The 19,475-nt window shown below is 44.1% G+C and overlaps 1 protein-coding gene across 14 annotated transcripts in view; it reads right to left on the bottom strand.

The window, feature by feature from the left end:
* Nucleotides 1–19,475, bottom strand: part of INPP4A (inositol polyphosphate-4-phosphatase type I A) — a 1,031,799-nt gene that overhangs the window by 418,574 nt on the left and 593,750 nt on the right. For all 14 annotated transcript variants that reach the window (XM_078658189.1, XM_078658185.1, XM_078658188.1 and 11 more), the window contains 3 exons: nt 13,639–13,683; nt 3,244–3,362; nt 1,049–1,165 (listed from right to left, as the gene is read on the bottom strand). In XM_078658189.1, coding sequence (XP_078514315.1) covers nt 1,049–1,165; nt 3,244–3,362; nt 13,639–13,683 — 281 coding nt within the window. The remainder of the gene's footprint in view (nt 1–1,048; nt 1,166–3,243; nt 3,363–13,638; nt 13,684–19,475) is intronic.

Consider the following 19,475-nt stretch of genomic DNA (forward strand, 5'->3'; position numbering starts at 1 on the left):
AAGCGAGGGAAAGTTCACCATAGACTATTTTTTTTCAGGGTGTGTAGGGAAAGATTTTTGACGTGGAAAAAGGTAAAAAGTTTAAAAAAATATGCAACTGCTGTGCACAGTCTAGCTTGAGCCTGATTTCCCATTCTGGGGACACACAGTTGGGGAGTTATGAGAATGCCTGTCAGTCCTGTAAAATCCAAAAACAGTGCCCGGCCACAAAAAGCAGAGTCCCATGCCTGCGTTAGAGCCGACCCAATTTTTTTTTCGAGCTGGTCTCAAAAAGCTATGATGCAACCCAGTTTTAACTCAGACCGGCGGCAGGTTAGCCCAGCACCTTGTGACTCTGGGCAATAGCTCGCTTAATCTTTCCGATGGCCCCCAGCGCCAGTACACCACGCCTGAGGTAGCTGCGCGCTTTACAAATGCTGGTACTATTATTATTGTTGCCTTCGAAACAAAGTTCAATGCAAGCATAGGGTTGATAAATGCAACTGCTGTCGCAGTCCACAGGAACAAGAACTCCCAAATGGTCCAGAATCGCGAATTAAAGCGTCTCTCTTTTTTAATATCCCATTATTTATACCTGGAGACAATTTTTGGCTTAAACTTTCATCGAGTGCAAGTTATGCTGAGATCCGGACCGCCTGGAGAATTTGTACTTGAGGAGAAAATTACGAAAGAACGCAATTTCATCTCAAATCGGGTTGTGATTGTATTATGTACATTCTTTACAGCTGTAAAGGAAAAAAACCCTTTCTCGCCCTACTCCCTAGAATGTCCTCTTCTAGGACCTATCTGTGATGAAGCATGGTGCTGAGAGGATTGTGCATTCATAGTTCTCAAAGGGAAGGACGGCGGTTCTTCAAACATGCTAAAAACAACTTTATGGCGACTCTAGTATTTTCACTACCATGTTTGATTCTTGTCCCAAGGCAATCGATGAGTTCAAGTTAAGCAATAAAATCAACAGAAAACACAGCATTCCAAACTGTAATCCCTCTACCAACACAAACATTTAACAGAATATTGCACTCGAGAAGAAGGCAGCAGTACTCACGGTTCCCTGCGACCTGTCCTTGACGTCATAAACAGAAAGCTTGACCTGCGTCATCTGATTTATAAGGGAGTCTTGGAAAAAGGCAATACTGCTCAGAAATATAGGATTGCTTGTTCCCTGAAACGAAAGAGGGAGAAGGCACAGATCAGTGTAACGTTTATCAGGGCGGGCAAAGTGCAAGTGAGCTCAGAGTGCAGTGAGGTAGTACAAGGCCCAGTCATGTATGTGTTTACCGAAATCACTTTCCTTATTTTCCGCCAGTGGAATCCTGCCAAGGAGTAAGCGGGGCATTTAAGTGCCAGCTTGCAATGCCAAGACTCAGACCTTTGATCAGCTGGCAAATAAAGTAAGGCGCAGTCACATATCCAATGTATCAAACCCTTGGTAGGAGAACAGGGAAAGTTTCACAGGAGCTCGGAAAAAGAAAGTGTAGTATTACTTCAAAGCACTTTAACGAGAGTTGAGGTGCCTGAACTTTAGTGGCAGGCAGAGTGGGGTTGTGCCCCTGCCATGTACTACAGGCAGTGGAAGGAAAACAGTGTTTAATGTTCCCCAAAACCTTGTGCTATTTTTTAATCTATCTTCCAAGATCTGCTGGAACTGCAAATAACGTCCTCCAGGAATTTAATAACTGAAGACGGTAAGCAACAAAGAGTGGTGTAGAAGGGCAGAGCCCAAGAGCCAAGTCAATGTCAGGCAGCTAGTGGATTACCATCACATCAGCTTGAATAAGTGCATTACATTTTCAAACTCTGACCAGTCAACATCCATCTATTCCACACCCATTCTCAGCAGGAACAGACACTTCCACCTGTAATTTTGAGGTGGAACTGAATGCCAGCTAAAGAATCACTGCCTAAACTCAATTCCCCTGTGCGTTCCCGCCCATTTCCAGCACTGACTTCACCTAGTCTTGGACTGAAGAAATTGCAAGATGGACCCTTGTACCCAGCTCCTGACAGTAACACTGAGATGGGACAGAGTGAAGATGTATGGTCATGAAAGGAGCACTAGAAATTGGGTAGTAGGAGGAGGTGCATAGACACCAGAGCAGGAAGGAGTGTGGCAACTGTAGCACAATGTAGTAAAATAACGTAACGCAGGCCTTGATGAAGCGTTGCATGTTTTTACTTATCAGGCAGAAATGTGCTTTTCAGCAAATGTGACTTGTTAATTCCAGTCCAGACAAGCACGAATGTAGCATGCAGTAAACACACTCTAGCCCCTTCTTGGGATAGACCACTAGAAAGGCTACCGCTCTGTATTACAAACAATGTGCCACTAATTACATTTGTGTTAGTACGGAGACGTGGTCAGTCATGAGTGAATATGTTTCAGACAAAAGTAAAACTTAGAAGTGACCCCCAATTCTCTCTTCTTGATTTTAGTGGCCTTGTTGAAGCATACATCTACAATTATTCTGAAAAATAAGTACTATATTAGGAAGCCTGTTGAATGCCTAAAAATTATAGAGATCTATGAAATGTAGGTAAAAAAGACTGAACTTTTTTTGCCAAAGAGTTCCCATTTCTGAAAAAAAAATGCAAGCAGACGAAAGGAGCAGGGCGCTTTGCTTCAACACTGATTGTAGGGCTCAGAAAAATGAGTTGTTGACAGATAAAGTCACAGAAGAACTCCAATATTCGCAAACCTAGAAAATATGAAAGTTTTGCAGTATGTTTTATAGTTATTTTTAATTGGCACAAATGAACTGTCCACTCATTTATCTGTTCAGGTTATCAATGTATTCCCAAGCATGGGTCTCTAAAATGTGATCAATAAAAATGTCTAAACTGAAAAACTCTAATATGAAATGCAAAAATGCTAAATATCCTATACATTGAAGTGGCGGAAATTCAGCTCAGACTTACAAGGGAGAGGTAGAAAACAACTGCTGTTCCCTATTGAAACCACCAGCATTAATTATCCAGTACAGCTTCTTGAGTGCATTCTCTTTTATATATTCCCTAATTTACATCTGGTAAAAAGATGAGGGCTTGAGATGTTTCCCAGCGGTGAGGTGTTTCCAGGCTACCTTCTTCAGAAATGAAAATCTTTGCTTTACAGAAATGATCATAACACTAAGAACAGCACACACTCATTCACTTCTAGTTTTAAAGAACTATTGACAGCCTGTAAAGTTATATCCACAATGGAGCAACACCATCGCATTACCGGCCTAGGGTAAACCATACCTCTATGATCTCTGTCTGTGCGTGCTTTGTCCAGAAGGCCTGAGGGGGCGTCGTCACACTCACTGCTACAAAGGTGCTGGGCTTCCGGTCAAGTGATGGTGTGATCAACTCACTGCAAGCTAACAGCAGGAAAATAGAAACAGAATGATTCTTTTAATTTCTTCCAAAATATATAGCACTTTGTTGCCTTGAAAATGAGTAGGATGGTGGAGAAATGAAGTACGTTTGACTACTGTTATCGACAGCTAACGATCAGAGAAATGAGGAGTTAATATATTTCACCTCAACCAAACAGTGTGAAGCAGAAAAAGGCCTAACAAATGCAGATTATTAAAGTAATGTAATGTTATTTTATTGTCTTAATTTTACCACATTGGTAAAACTGAATGAAAATGTATATCAATTGACAGGAAGGTCATAGTATGCAGGTCTTACATTAAAGGGAACCACATTTTATGCACAGGAGAAATAGTTATATCAAATCACATGAGATTTCTTGTATAGCCAGTTTGGATTCTAAATTTTTTCAAACATAACTCATTAACATATAACAACTGAATGTTTATTATGGTAACATTGGATGTCTATTCAAAAAGCCCCTATTACTCATGACCATTAAAGAATATATGCATTACAGAACACTTAGGTGCACTTGGGGAAATACAGGTTGAGTAGCTGTTGAGTGAGCCTGCGGGATGACGCCGGCATCATGGCGCTCCACGATTTTTTTTTTCTGAGGGCGCACTGATGCCTTTCCAGGAGTTCCGAGATCTCCATAGATTACACAAGGAAGCTTTTCTAACCTATTCGGCCCTGAGGATGACGCTGCAGCAACACAGGGGGCTCCGGGGTCCAGAACAGGCCCAACACCTAATGCTCCACACGCTGTACTCAATAGGCCACGACAGGTGTCTAGTGACATGGCTTTACCAATCCTTTGTGCATGAAGTCCTGGAGAGGCTGGCGCCTCTGTGATCCCGGTGGGAGGATTCCCCTGGGATAACCATTTCATGACTTGGAATGGCTCAAGACATTCGAATATCCCAGCAATTTTCCGCGCACCCATGATTCAAATACATGCAATTCTGTAGTCTAGATAGGGCCTACTTTACCCTGCTCCCCCGCGCCCCCTCGACGCTTACATCATATTTATCCCCTGGTTGCAGACAAGTGTCTTAGATGTCAGGCAGGTGCGGCAGATATGATCCACTTTTTCTGGACCTGGGCGCCCTTGCAACTCTACTGGGACGCTCTCCTTTTGGACAGCTCACAAGACACAGGCAAGCAGCAGCTCAACACTGCCTGACAGTACTTATTAGGCCTGACTCCTCGCCTCACAACTGGCAAAGCTACAACCTGCTTCACTCACCTTGCACTTCTACTGGTCAAGAGGTCAATAGCGATGAAGTGGAAGTCGGCCACTACCCCCTCGATCCCGCTTTGGTACGCGGAAGTTGTTAAATGGGCGCAAGCAGAAAGCACTGTGCTCCGCTGGGAGGAATGAGGGTTGCAGAAATTTCAACAAACAACTTAGTAGTAGGGTTCGTGGCCGCAGCCTGAGAGAGCTCCGTGATCACGGAGATATTCCCCATTAATCCGGACATTTATCCTGAGGTAGCGCGGCAAGAACTAAATGCTGCAGAGTGCGGCCCACATGCTGACCACATCCAGCTGCTCCGGAGGCCTGAAGGAGTGGAGGTAGCCGATCGGCGAGAGGTGCGGAGCTGAGTCCTGCAGGACAAGGTGGAGCCGGGGCCTTGCATGCCTTCCTGATCCACCGCCGCGGAGGAGCCGGCGGCGCGAGAAGCGGCCAGAAACATCACCGGCAGAGTGGCCGGCCAGAAATATCATTGGCAGAGTGGCGCATACCAATCTAGCGGATATTGAGTGGCACACAGCGAAGAGGTGGCCGAATCCAGTGCGACAGAGGCGGTAAGAGGAGGAATGTGCCCACAAGTGCGCCGGGACATTTAAGCAGCGGGGGAGGTAGACCATACACCACTGAGGTGAGAGGCGAAAAACCCCGGGCACTGAGAGACCCTACCTCCACGAACTTTGAGGCTGCAGTGGCGGACATAGCAACGTCAGGCCTACTGCCGCCCGCATTAGATGGGCACTTATGTCACAGAACGCATTGCACTTGATCACAGATGATGTTACATATACAACAAATGGCACCTGAAATTGAAGACACCAACACCCAATCCATAACTCCTCCTATACTGGCCCCCCTTACTATTGTATCTTGGAATGTTAATGGATTGGGCGACAAGATCAAAAGGGGTCTGGTCCTACAATATCTCAAATGCAAAGCTCCAGCGGTGGCTCTGTTACAAGAGACACACTTGGTGGGTCGACATGCAAGGCCTTAGATAGTTAGATAGGTGGGGCTTCAAAATGGTGGCACACTCTGCCTTTACCTCTGGTTCCCGAGGGGCGGGGATACTGATTCAAAAAAGCTTCCTCCTCATCATGACTGTGTCCTGGACGGATGATCAGGGACGCTTCACAGCAATATCTTGTCATTGGAAGGGGAGATCATATAACTTGGTGTCGTACTACATCCCACCTGCACTCCACCAGATGGCCTTCCCAGCCCTGGGTAGATTTCTACTGACATTACCACAAGGGGAATTGATTGTAGGTGGAGATTTCAATGCCACGGGAGATGCCGCTATCGACCGCAAACCCCCCAGAGTCCCCAGCAGCGCCACTCTTCAATTCACAGTCGGACTGGGACTAGTTGACACCTGGCACACCAGATTCCCATGGGAAAGACAATATATCTTCCACTCAGGGGTCCACAATAGCCTATCGAGGATAGACTACATTTTCACACTTGCAGCGGGGCTAGAGAGAGTCCTGGAGATAATACTCTTGCCTAGTGGTATTTCTGAACAAATTAAATTTACATTGCATATTCCGGGGTGGAAATGGGTCTTTCCACTCCACCCTGGCTATCTTAAAATTCCCAGGGTACAAAGGGGTCTGATTAAGGCCACGGGGCAATATTTTGTGGAAAATGAACACTCAGCTGCCTCCCCGACCACCCTGTGGGAGGCATATAAAAAGGTGATAAGGGGACAAGCAATATCATTAATTACCAGGCATAAACTGGAACAGAGACAGCACTTAGACACCCTGGAACAGGAAATGTCTCGGGCTGAGCGCGAACACACCGCAAACACTACTGACAACACGGCACACAACGTAACTCTGGTGCAGCAGGAATACAGGGTTTACGCATGGGAAGCGGCGAGAGCTAGACACACCGCAACACAGCATACGATCTATGAAGTAGGGGACAAGACGGGCAAGTTCCTTGCATGGTTAGAGAGACGAGAGAGAGCCAACCGCTAGGTTTCACAACTACAGTTAGATGACAGTACTGTTACTACGACCCACAACAGACAGTGAGCACCCTCGCGACCCACTATGAGAAGGTGTACACCCCCGCAGCCACTGCTACCGTTGCGGATAATCTGGCCTTTCTCTGTGACATCAGACTGTCCACGTTGACACATGATGCAGCGCAAGAACTGGAGGCCAATCTGACATCAGACGAGCTGGCGCTGGGAGCGCTACACACGGGGAAGGCGATGGGGCCTAAAGGCATACCAATAGAATTCTATAAAAAGGCGGCCACCTCACTCATGCCCCACTTGCTCAATATGTACTGTGACAGTCTGAACAGGGGAGAATTACCTAGGGACCAGTGCCTGGCAACGATTATTGCAATTCACAAGCCAGGCAAGCCACCAGAAGACTGCACGTCATACCGGCCGATCTCACTGATAAATGCGGAAGCGAAAATACTGCCCAAAACATTGGCGCTGTGGATGCAGCCGCATCAGACAACACTGGTCCACCCGGACCAATACGGGTTAATGCCAGGCCGTAGCATGGCTCTCAATCTGAGGCACCTATGTGGAGTCATGGCGCGTATATCTACTATACAAGAAGACGCCGTCATTCTCTCTTTAGAGGCCCGCTTGGCATTCAACCTTGTCGAATGGCTCTTTCTTTTTGCAGTCCTTTAGCATGTGGGTTTTGGCCTCAAGATTTGTGCATGGTCCAATTGTTATATACTAAACCCCGAATCGAACGGTCGAATATCAGATGAATTTCCACTGTGGAGAGGTATACTAGACAGGGCTGCCCTCTGTCACCGCTCCTATTTGCATTGGTATTAGAACCGCTGGCGGCGGGGTTAAGGCAGGACCTGGTTATTCGAGGATTAAGGTGGACCATGGGGTGGGAAGACCGCATTTCACTCTATGCGGACGACGTGCTGCTATATTTGGCATCCCCGGCGCAATCCATTATTAGCCTGTTACACATCTGCGCCTCCTATGGGAAAGTCTCAGGATACACTATAAACTGGGCAAAATCACTCTTATATGTATTGCATGGCCCCCCACGCCGGGCTGTGACCTCCGAATAGCGACCAGAGGGTTTAGATATCTTGGCCTGTATATCATGCCTCAGCCCACACACTTCATTGAAGAAAACCTCATGGGGCAACTCAAGAGATTCCGGCAAGATGTGAAACACTGGAGATCGTTACCATTGACATTGCTCGGGAGGGCAGCCCCTTTGAAAATGATGGCGCTGCCCAGATTTCGGTATGCCCTGCAAAACACCCCATTCCCGGATCCCCCCACATTTTTCAAAGCGATTGACGCTGAGGTCACCATTCTTCTCTGGGACGGAAAGCCAGCTCGCATAGCAATGCACAAATTACTGCAGAGCCGGTACGACAGGGGCATTGCTTTGCCCAATATCAAGCTGTACTAATGGGGCCTCGCAGCTCATTGTCATTAACCAGTGGCTACACGCCTCTCAGGACGAACCAGCCTGCCGCATGGACAGCTATGCCCTTCCAGCTGATCACATTATGAGTGCCCTATACAACACCCCATGGGGATCCACCCTTACGGGCCCAACAGCCCACACTGTCCGGTTATGGGACAGTGTGCAACCAGCACTGGGATGGGAGGGAGTTTTAACGCAGGCTACACCACTCTGGGACACCCGGCGGCTAAGCAACTTACGTCACACTAAGGGATTTAAACAGTGGGACCTCATAAGTATCTCCAAGATAGGAGACCCGTGGAAGAAAGGGGAAGTTGTAGCTTTTGCTCACCTAAGGGATACGTACGGTATGGCACCAATCGAAACATTCCGATACATGCAGATCAGGCACGCACTTATGGGAGCCATCCCACCTGGACCACAGTTACCAGAGGCCTCCCCTTTGGAGGACAGACTCCTCACTGATTATATGTGTAAAAAGGCCATCTCTCAGACCTATCGAAAATTAATCAACAATCAAACAGATCCCACACTGAGTCTGAGGGACCGGTGGCAAATAGATATCGGAGACTTAGACGACAATGACTGGCAGAGGGCACTCGCGTCACCGCGAGGGGTTGCGATCTCCCCGAAACTCAAATTAGTGCAGCTAAAAATCCTTCACCACATATACTACACGTGCACTACACTGCACCAACTGGGGAGGTTGTCCACTCCCCTCTGTTTGTGACAAGGTAGCCTGCCGGGCACGTTCTATCATACCCTCTGGGAGTGTCCACAGATAGCACCCTATTGGGCCTTAATCATGAGCACGATCTCGCGGGTGGGTGGAGCCACCGTCCTGCCAGAACCAAAAAGGTGTCTTCTTAATATATGGGAGCCCACCGACCTAAACCTAAGGATGCAGAACTGGGCGGCCCTAAAAATGATGATTGCGAAATGTAAAATAGCCCAGCATTGGGGAACAGGGTTGATTCCCACTTACCGAAAATGGGGATGTGATATGGACAGTGCAATGGTGGCGGAACGAGCAGTTTTATATGCACAGAGGTTGCCCCCGGAAATGGTCAAGGATATGGGGTAAATGGAACGAATTCTGAGGCAAAATATGTGATCCCCGGCAGGAAGATTCAATATCTGATGTCAGTGACTAAATGGACATATTGCACGGCTGCGTTATGCTCGACTCTACTGTTCCGTGATATACTGAAACTGAATAGACCTCTTTCGTATTGTATTGATGACAGATGTGCTTTTCTCAACTTGCTATGTATGCAGACTATGCCTCCGCGTGTACTATCGTTATTTTTCATGCTTGTTATACATATTGCAACAATAAAAGATCCATCTTGCTTACCATCTAATCACTTGTCCTCTGACCTACTCTATATCTGTGTGGTAATTCAGAGACCAGTGGAGCACTTTTGGATGAACGGTCAGCGATAGCTGGGCAACCAGACTGGAGGAATAGCCACCTAATCCTCTGTTCAAGAACATTTTAAGAGCGTGGGGTTCCGCTAACGGTATACATTTTGTTTTTACATGCAGGGCCCAACAGGATACTTGGGTCCTCATAACACCGTCTGGGTAATCCCCAGCCAAACTGAGTATTACAAACAAGGAATTTAGGAATACTGCATTATCAGTAAATTTCTGGACATTTGATCAACTAAAACCCGATGAAATATCAAGAAAACAGCAGCCTGAAAAATGGGGAACTAGTGTAGCTATCTTGTGTGGTATTCCTCATTCTTGTGGGTATTCCCCATTTTGTAGGGGCCAGTCAGGTTCCTGTTTTTAATTTCAATGTAATTCCACATCCTAAATTACAATTTCCACGTCACCTCAAGATTATCGTACTAGTTGTAATGGATTCCCTTATCTTTGTAGGTAGACAAAAATGGAATGTTATGCAATTAGTCAAAACAGATTAGCCACCTGAAACAAAAGAATACTGAGAAAAATAAGGGGCCCACCAGGATATTTTTTGCCAATAGTTATTTGTCTGTGATGATGAAGCATCTATGCACTATGCATGAAAATTTGCGACAAATTATTTACAAAAAATATATATATCTGCATGCATAGTTTGTGATACTGAGGTAGTACAGCACTTGCCTGGTAAGATTTAATCCTGTAGGAACAGTTTCACAAAAGTATTTATGAAGTTGTACTACAGGAGCACTCTTTTACCTGCTTTTACATGCCTCTGTGAATAATGAGTAAAAGTGCAAAGAAATGACAGTCCTTTGTATTTGTAACAACTGCATATGACAATTTTCTGCATATTTCCATTTTTGATTTTGTATGGCCATTTCATAAAGTCATGTAAGAGTATATCAAAGAGTACTACAACGGAGTTCTAATTTACAGTTTCCAAAATACACTTTTTTAATAGGCCCTAATATTTTCAAAATGTGTTAATATGTATTTTTAGAATCCTTAACTCAAACAGTGCACAATGATATGTGTGCTATTGTCATAAATTCAATAAAATACGTGTTTCTATTTCATTGTAAAAATGGAAATCTGGGGCCAGATGTATCAACATACCCCTTTGCGATTTCTAAATAGCGATTTTTAAGGAATTGCTATTTAGAAATCGCAAAATGGGATGTATGTAAGAAATTGCTATTTTTTAAGGATTTCTTAATCATCCTTATTTGCGAATTCGCAATTTGCGAATTCGCATTTAAGGAATGATTGTGAAATTAATCTCAATTTGCGATTCGCAATTTGCTAATCGCAAATTGAGAATAATTTCAAGGGTGCAGGGGTGTCTCAAGGACACCCTCATGCACCCCTGAAATGTACATGTGTGTGCATATGGCGCACATACATGCCCTATGGGCATGTGTGTGCGTCACATGTCACCTTCAAAAATGCCAAATTGTGCATTTTTTAAAGAATTCGCAAATTACCATCATCTACAAGTTGGTGGTAATTTGCGATTTCTTAACCAAAATTCGCTATTCAAAAATGCTACATACATGGCATTTAAGGAATCGCACAATTGCGATTCCTTACATGCTGTGGCCAAATAAGGAAATCGTCAATTTTTGCAATTCCTTAATTTGTGAATTTTTGATGCATGCCAAAACATGCAAATAGACCGTTTGCGATTTTCGGCCTTTGCGATTCGCAAAAGGCTTGATACATCTAGGCCCTAGAAACTAGAAGTGGTACGCTCATTTCCATGGATTAGAAGTTGAAACTGATTTAGTAGAGATCGGACATGCTGCTGAGCTGAGTAAAATCCGGGAGTTTACCTGAAACATGGTTACTCTTTTTACCCCAACTACATTGAGTGGGGATCACCGTAGAAAATCAGACAGGGAGTGGGACTCGGAGGGGCAACAGAGCAGCAGCGGCCACGGATGCTCCGTCTGACAGAGACACTGATTATCTTAATTAAACTGAAAGGTTTTTCATATTTTATCTTTGATTAAGACTTTTTCCATGCTCTGTGAATAAGTGACACTGGACTTGAAAGATGTTTCAGTGCAGAAGCTGCCATGATCAACTGACCTATCATTTGAATTAGCTGAAGAAATGTCTGGAGGCTACAGCTCATAAAATCTGCAAATTCGAATTCCGATGCAGAGAAAAGAAACTAAAGCTCATATAAGTTATTGCTTAATGACCACTAAGAAAAGAATTACACTGTTTTAAAACAGCATGCTAAGTGCATTTGTTACAACTATGCGAAGTGAAGACTTATTTGAGTAAACAGAGGACGTTTCTGAAGAACATTATTTTTAATGTGCGCACAGAACAGCCCATGTTTGAAAACAAAAACAGAATGGGAGGTTTTAGAAGAGGTCTGTATTAACACCTTAGCCGCAGCCGGTATTTCGCGGCAGTGCTGCGGTTCCGCGGAGTGGGTGGGGCCGTGTCGGCCGTTCGCAGCACCAGCGAGGTAGTGCTCGCGACGGCCAATCGCCGACAGCAGCAGGGAAAGGGTTAACTAAACGATAAACAGTATTTATATCCACAGTTTTACGAAAGTCAAATGACACTGAAACCATTTAAGCTTTAGTTTATAATTCAGTAATAACACATATAACTGATGTTTGAACACAAAATAAATCACATTTATCTTAAGTAACAAAACTTAAGATAGAAATGTACCTGAACTGTAATTACTTAACTGTAATTATAATATTTGATTTCTGACTTCTTTTTTACACCTGTCCACATTATCTATTATCTCAAAGCCCCCCGCTTTTTTTATTCAATTATTAATGTATGTATTTATTCACTGTATATATTCTATTTTCTAACAAATAGTACTTATCTCCTATATATATATTTCTGCTTATAATGTATTTATTTCTCTGCTATGAATTGCTACATGTTGAATGCTATTATCATTATTGTTCCTGTGATGAATTTTTACAAACATGCTAATACAAAATTACAAAACAAAATAGAAATTCATTATTTTTTGCATTATTTATGTATGGTAATATTATAGATTCATGTACAGAGTATTTAGACCAACTAGTACGAGTTGGGAAGTTGTTTATTTATGTTCCATTATTAACAAATATTTAAATATATTTAAATATATGTATTGAATGTTCTACTATGCCTAAACTATCAAAGCTTGCTTGTGCTTGCATTATTTATGATTAAGGTTATTTATACAGACAGCTTTATAAAAAGTTTGCTAGTGAATGCATATGTGAGTATGTCTGCACTAGTTGCATAAGTGTTTGTATTTATTAAGGTTATGGGCAGAGGCAAACATATTTCTGAGCTTAATATTACGTACTCTCATAGGATGCTTAGAAACTTACTTTCAGCTTTAGTATCTGGAAAGGGGTGACTGCCTTGCCTTCAAACCAGCTGCGAAAGTGAGACCCCCCCGCTCCTGTTGTTACATCCTCAGGGCCGAATACATGTTTAAGCGAAACACCATAGGTGGAGCTCAAAGTGGGCTATTGCATTAACAAGAAATACCTGCAGGGGCCTCACTGATCACATACCCACACAATGCCTTTAGTGGCTGTGTATTCAATGTAGCTTGGTCACCGTTGCATTTCAAGTTCAAGGATGCCTGAGCCTTTCGGTGTGATAGGGTTCCCTCCCTGCAGTACCAATGCATCGACTAGCATAAATCCAATCCATTGCGCCCCAATGGGTTGAACCACAATTTTGTGCAAGCTTTAAGTGTGGGTAGATGTACAGCCCGAGTCAAGCCGAGTAGGCAAAAATCACCACATCACTGGATCTCAAAAGTACAGCTACACTGGGAAGCAGCGAGCACTTACAGCAGCACCTCTTCCTTCTCACCTAAGCCAATGATGGCCACTTATCTATAGAGGGGGCAAGAATCAGCCAGAAATGGGCAGTCAGCTACAACATGAAGGCAAGTCATAGGTAGGTCTATCTTGCCAACTACTCTTTGGGAACCTTGGGACAGATTCCTAATCAACTTGCTGAATAGAGTATAAACAGAGCACGCAATACAGAAAAACAAAAGTGGTAGTTAAACAGCTTAGATTCAGCAATATTCATACAAATAATTTAGGGAAATTCTATTTTTAAATTTAAAATCAGCACAAAGTGACTTACCTAAACTAAATTCTAAAATGGGTTCATCTGGATCCTGGAAGTTTCCTGCACATTAAATAAATTGAAACATATTGCTTACATGCCAATAGAAAACACACATATTAAAGTGCAAAGGATAACTTATACACAATTCCTAAAATTCAAACAGAACACTTCTTTATTTACTTCATTTTGTTAATAGTCAGATCATAGAAACAATGTCTTAAAAGTTTTATTCTGTTTGCATAAGCAAACCATAAACACAACATATAATTCAGACATTAGCAAAAACAAAATATCTACAAGAAATTACAAGAAACTACTAATTCGGAGTACCAAATATACAAGTACCTTGGAACACAGTTGTCATTTTAATAAAAACCTTAATATGTAGTAGTAAATGTGTAGTAGTAGAGCCCTATGGAGCACTAAAGAGCTATAGGATTGTAAGTGAGGCTGCATAAATACATTTGAACGCATGATGGTGCATTACATGAAATACTGAGAGTTCATTTTGCAAAAAAATAGTTTATATTTTTTGGTGCACATGGAATATGAGCTAGAGAGACACATATAAGTCACAGGGATATGGTATTCTACCAGACAACATACAGTGAGTTTTTCCCTACATTCTGGATGAGAACTCGATGATGAAGCGTGCTACACTGATGATGTGGGGGTGAGTCCTTTTAACAAGTTGTTTTGGTTGTGGGATGCAGGCACACGTGGTGGGCAAAAATTAAAACTCAGAGCAAACATCTGAAAAATATGGTTGGTTTGAACATAGTTTGTAGGCAGGCGGTAGGAAGCTGCCTCGGTATATACTATACCATGGAAAGTTACTGTGTGCACAGAGTCCAGTGAGTCCCCAGTGGTATAGCAGAGGTTAAATCAGGTAAGTACTAACAGCTCTCTTTGTGGTAGTGTTGGTGAGCAGTTAGGCTTATCCAGAGGGTGTGTTAAGCATTTATTGTATTCACTCACTCAAGGCTGATGGCACACACTCAGAGCCTGACTCCAGACCAATTATATAAGTATAAAAAGATATACCTGTATTTTATTTGGTAGAACACTTTCAAATATAAGGCTGTACACAGAAATGCTATTGTGGATTGTATTGGAATTGTTTACAGGTTAGTATTACTTTTAAAATGCTTTAAAATATTGTGAGATTACTTTTGATCACTCTTGGATTACTTTTTAGTTGGAGACATCGGGGACCCTGAGGATTTCAATGGAGAGCTCTGGTTAGGAAAAGATGCTGCAGGCTAGGGTAGGGAGGCTTCCTGAAGGTGACCACCGGCTGGAGAGGTAAGTTGGGATCTTGGGGGATAACTGGACACCATCGGTTGGGCCACTCAAGGCAGTTGGGCATTGGGTTCTTCTTACCAGCTCTGGTCGCAGTCAGGGGGGGACTCTTCAGGTTGAGGCTAAAGGCGTTGGCTTGAGGGAGGTCGAAGATCACCAAATTCCAAGTCAGGATCGCTGGGGAGACGTCCTCGTGGAGTTGGGCACTCAAACTCACCCCGTGGGCCTCGGGTGCAGAGTGGTGCAAAATTGCGGAGCCGTCTGATTATGGATTCAGTGGGTGAGTCTCTGTTTGAGCAAATCCGGTGCTCACAGGAGACAGTCTGTAAAATGGGTGCAAGGCAGGTCCTCCAGGCTCTGGGGGACTCCTGCTGGACACGCCAGAATTTTGCTGTAGTCAGGTTGGAGCCTGGACAGGCAGGTAGGGCTGGGGCAAAAGCAGATGTTGTCCTCTTCTTCCTGGGACTGAGGTACTGGGTTTTAAAGAACCGGCACAGAACCGGTAACCCAGCGGTGCCAGGGAATCAACACCCAGAGACCTCGGGTTCTTCCTGATCCAGACCTACAGAAACTTCAGAGTCTTCTAGGTGAAGTCAAAGATTAGTTTATTGGCTGCAACCAAGGTAACAGGTGTCCTAGAAGTACAATACGGGTATGTTCTCAGGAGACTGCACACTTTCATGAAGTCAGGCTTCTCTTCTTATACACAGTTTTGGGCCCTAGGCAAAACAATCCTGGTTGTAAAGTAAATCGTTAACATGTTTCCAGTACAAAGAAAAAGCAGAGTCATGATGACATGTCCATATTTCACTTCGTGCTGCCTACAACAAATCATTCGGCAAGGCCCAACATTTCATCAGATATCACTGGACCCCTAATAAAAACGGGCACCTCCCCACCATAAAGTAAGTGAAGCAAAGGAGTGGAGAAAGATGTGAGCGAGATATGGCAGGTGTGCGCGCTGAAATGGTTTTATGGCTGGTTGAGCCTAGATACTATCTTGCTCTGCCACTGGGAGGGAACTGACCTAACGAGTTCGGCCTGGGGCAATGGTTCTAACTTGTACTGAGGTCAGGGAAAAGTCGATTAAGGAGTATGTGTCCTTGTGGAATCAAATTCAACTGGATTAAGGCCTATGTAAAGGGCAACATATAAATGGGAGCCAAGGGTTCAGAATGTAAATGACGATTTCGAGGTGAAATCGTCACTCAACACGCCGAAAATACATGTACATGATGTACTCGTCATTCTCGGTCTTTTGATACCAAATTCGTCATATTTCGATGAAGTTTTATTTCTCGAGTCCAGTATAATTATATGAATCCAGATTTTCCGAACCACAAACCCTCCTTTTGCCCTTACATAGGCAATTAATCTATCCTCATGTTAGTCTGAGTCCAGATCTATATTCCTAAAGTCATTGAGATGTTGCTGTAACATCATTCTAGTACTTAGTTCATCTCTTGACACAGGCTTCCTTACATATGATGTGACGCAGAGGCCACATATTGCAGGAGCACACTGTATGCACAGACAGAACAGGAAAAGAATGGCTAAGACCATCCCAATGACCATCAGAATTTTCCATCCCCAGGCAGATATCAGTTCCCAGAACCATCCCATTAACGACCAATCTCCTTTATCCACATGAATAGATTCGGAAATCTTAAGCAGTTTGGAGATGGCCCTGTACACTGTTGGAGCATTATCTGGGATGAAAATGCAACAACTAGACTGGATCAATTTGCATACTCCACCTCGGTCCGCAAGTATTACATCCAAAGCGACCCGGTTCTGAAGGGTCATAAGTCGATCGGACTGGAGCTCAGCAGTCAGGTTACTAAGGGCACCAGCAGTTTCAATCACGGTGGATTCAACTACCCTTGTTAATTGCCTTATGTTTCTACTGTTAGCCATGGATCCCCAGAACGGCAGAAAACCCTTTGCAAAGTCCCCAAATTCTTGACCTGCAGTGTCTTCTTTACTCAAAACACCTCTAACTACCCTTGTCCGATGGTAATCCGCCGCTGCTGTGTAGGTGGGAGGTAACAGGAATGAAACAAAACATGAGCCCGAGAAGTCAGGGTGCAACCATGTATAGGCTCTATCATGGCAGATGAAATAAGTACCCTTAGCGGCTAAAAACGCAGGGGAAGTCTGAGATCCAAAAACATAAGTTTCTGTACAGATACTCTTCCCTAGCTGAGCTCTGGGATTCTTGCCAATACCTTGCAGACACAGGTGACCTTGATGGGGTACGATCCAGATAGGGGACGATCTTTTGGCTTGCTGTCTCTCACTTAATGTAGTGCCATATCCGGTCACGTTCCAACCTACATATGCAAGTATCTTATCATCCGGAGTATCTTCATAGGACGTTACTTCCTTGATCCTGTCAACTATACCTTTGACTAGGGCGCTAGTCTTGAGGTTGTCTTTTACAGAACGTAGGGGTTGGATTTCTCGTGCATATATGAACATTGTCCTATATGCCCATACTGAACCATTGTGACTAAATGGCAGGACCAAATAGGGGATACCTTTATCCGTTGTGTGAGGCATGAGACCACACACCCAACAGTTAGTTGTGTTCATTACAAGTTGGTGTTGGTGTAATAACTGAACGAAGGAGTTATTAATGAATTCTAACCTTCTATTTGATTCGTGGTCAGGCAGAGGGTGGAAAGAATGAGAGGAAATAGTAGGAGGAGGTATGGGTGATGTAGTAGGCGCAAATGTTACATGGAAAGAGAATAAAACATAACTTATCAAAAAGATCATTACGCTTGATAGCATAAAAATACACAATATGATAAAACTTTTCTTCGCCATCGTGTTACATAGTCTCTGCTTAAAGTTCATTTGTTTGGCAGGTCTCTCCACATCAGGAAACTCCATCCTCTCTAAGGTGCTGCCCGCGACGAGGAGGTTGATTCTGCTAAGGAGTGCTTCTGTCAGTCTAGGGCAACTCCCTTGGACCGACCAGAAACACCGACCTAACGTCGTTGGCTGCACTTCCGAAGACTTTAACCAATCGCGGCCCTAGCAGCGGAACCCGGATGGCGGTTCGAAAAACAAAAAATAAGCAAGTTTCCTAAATGGGAGATCTGCACTTTCAAAAATAGGATTTGGGGAAAAAGATAAGTTTATTAGTCCATAGGTCTTGGTCTCAGATCATAAAAAGGAATCACTTTTATTAGTCTGTTTTTCTCGGTCGCAAATTGTAGCGTCTTTTTCCTGGTACTGTCTGGTCCTGAAACAGGAGTTCAGGTTCCAAAGAGTTCAATTGTTCTGGTGGTGGCACAGTTTCTTGAAAAATGTTTTCGCTTTCACTTTCAGGGTTAGTTTCTTTTACACGGTCATCAGTTGAGAGCTCTAAATCAGTGCCACCTTTCTGGACCCATTGGTCATAGGGCAGAGGGAAGGGTACTTTTTTACAATGGATCCCGTGGACCCAGTTGGCCTTCCCTTCCACCCGAACAGCTGACATTGTAGACAGAAGGACGAGATGAGGCCCGGTCCACCTGGGCTGGTCGTTTCTTGTTCTTTGAAAGTTGCGGACGAGAACCCAGGAACCGGGGTCAATGGAGTGACCCGGAGTCTCAGAGACCGGAGGCAGGGTGTTGTGGACCTGTTGATGTAAAACACGCAATTTAGCCGTCAATTCATACAAGTAATCAAGCAAAATAGGGTGTTGCAGCTCGCTGAACTTCATGGGCCTAGGCACTCCCCATATGTTGGCTGGCCGGCCAAAGACGATTTCGTAGGGGCTGAGTTTCACTCGCGAATGCACAGTCATTCTGGTGGATAGGAGTGCTAAGGGTAGAGCGTCAGGCCATTTAAGACCTGTGCTCGCTTGGATTTTGGCCAATTTAAGTTTAAGCGTGCCATTGTAACATTCCACTAATCCAGCTGATTGGGGGTGATTTGCAGCGTGGAACTTCTGCCTAATGCCTAGCCCTTCACACACTCTTTTCATCACACGACCCACAAATTCACTTCCGTTGTCAGACCAGACCATTCTCGGCATTCCGAACCTGGGGAAGTACTCTTTTACAAGGGCTTTTGCTGCGGACAAGGCAGTATTGTCTTTTAGGGGATAGGCTTCTACCCATCTTGAGAAGGCACAAACAACCACGAGTACGTATTTTAAGTTGTTGCACCTCTCCATGTGTATGAAATCTAGCTGCAAAACCTCGAACGGATACGTAGGAGGTGCAAAATGACCAGCTGGAGTTGGGGTTCCCCTATTAGGATTGTGCTTCAGACATACCATGCAATTCTTGACAACATTCTCTGCACACTTGGGAATCCCTGAATTCTTCCACACTGGGGCCAACAACTCGCAAATCCCTTTCGCGCTGATATGAGCCATTCCATGAGCCATTGTAACCACTACAAGCACATATGCATCGGGTAACAACCATCTCTGATGCTCTGTCAATTCAACCCAACAACCATTTGCATCCATTCTTCCTGTACTCTCTCTCCACGTGCTTAACTCTTTCTCTGTGGCCTCAGCTTGGATGGACTTCACACTTTCTATCGTG

This window comes from Lissotriton helveticus, chromosome 8, assembly GCF_964261635.1.
Source record: "Lissotriton helveticus chromosome 8, aLisHel1.1, whole genome shotgun sequence".
In the NCBI taxonomy this organism is placed as follows: Eukaryota; Metazoa; Chordata; class Amphibia; order Caudata; family Salamandridae; genus Lissotriton; species Lissotriton helveticus.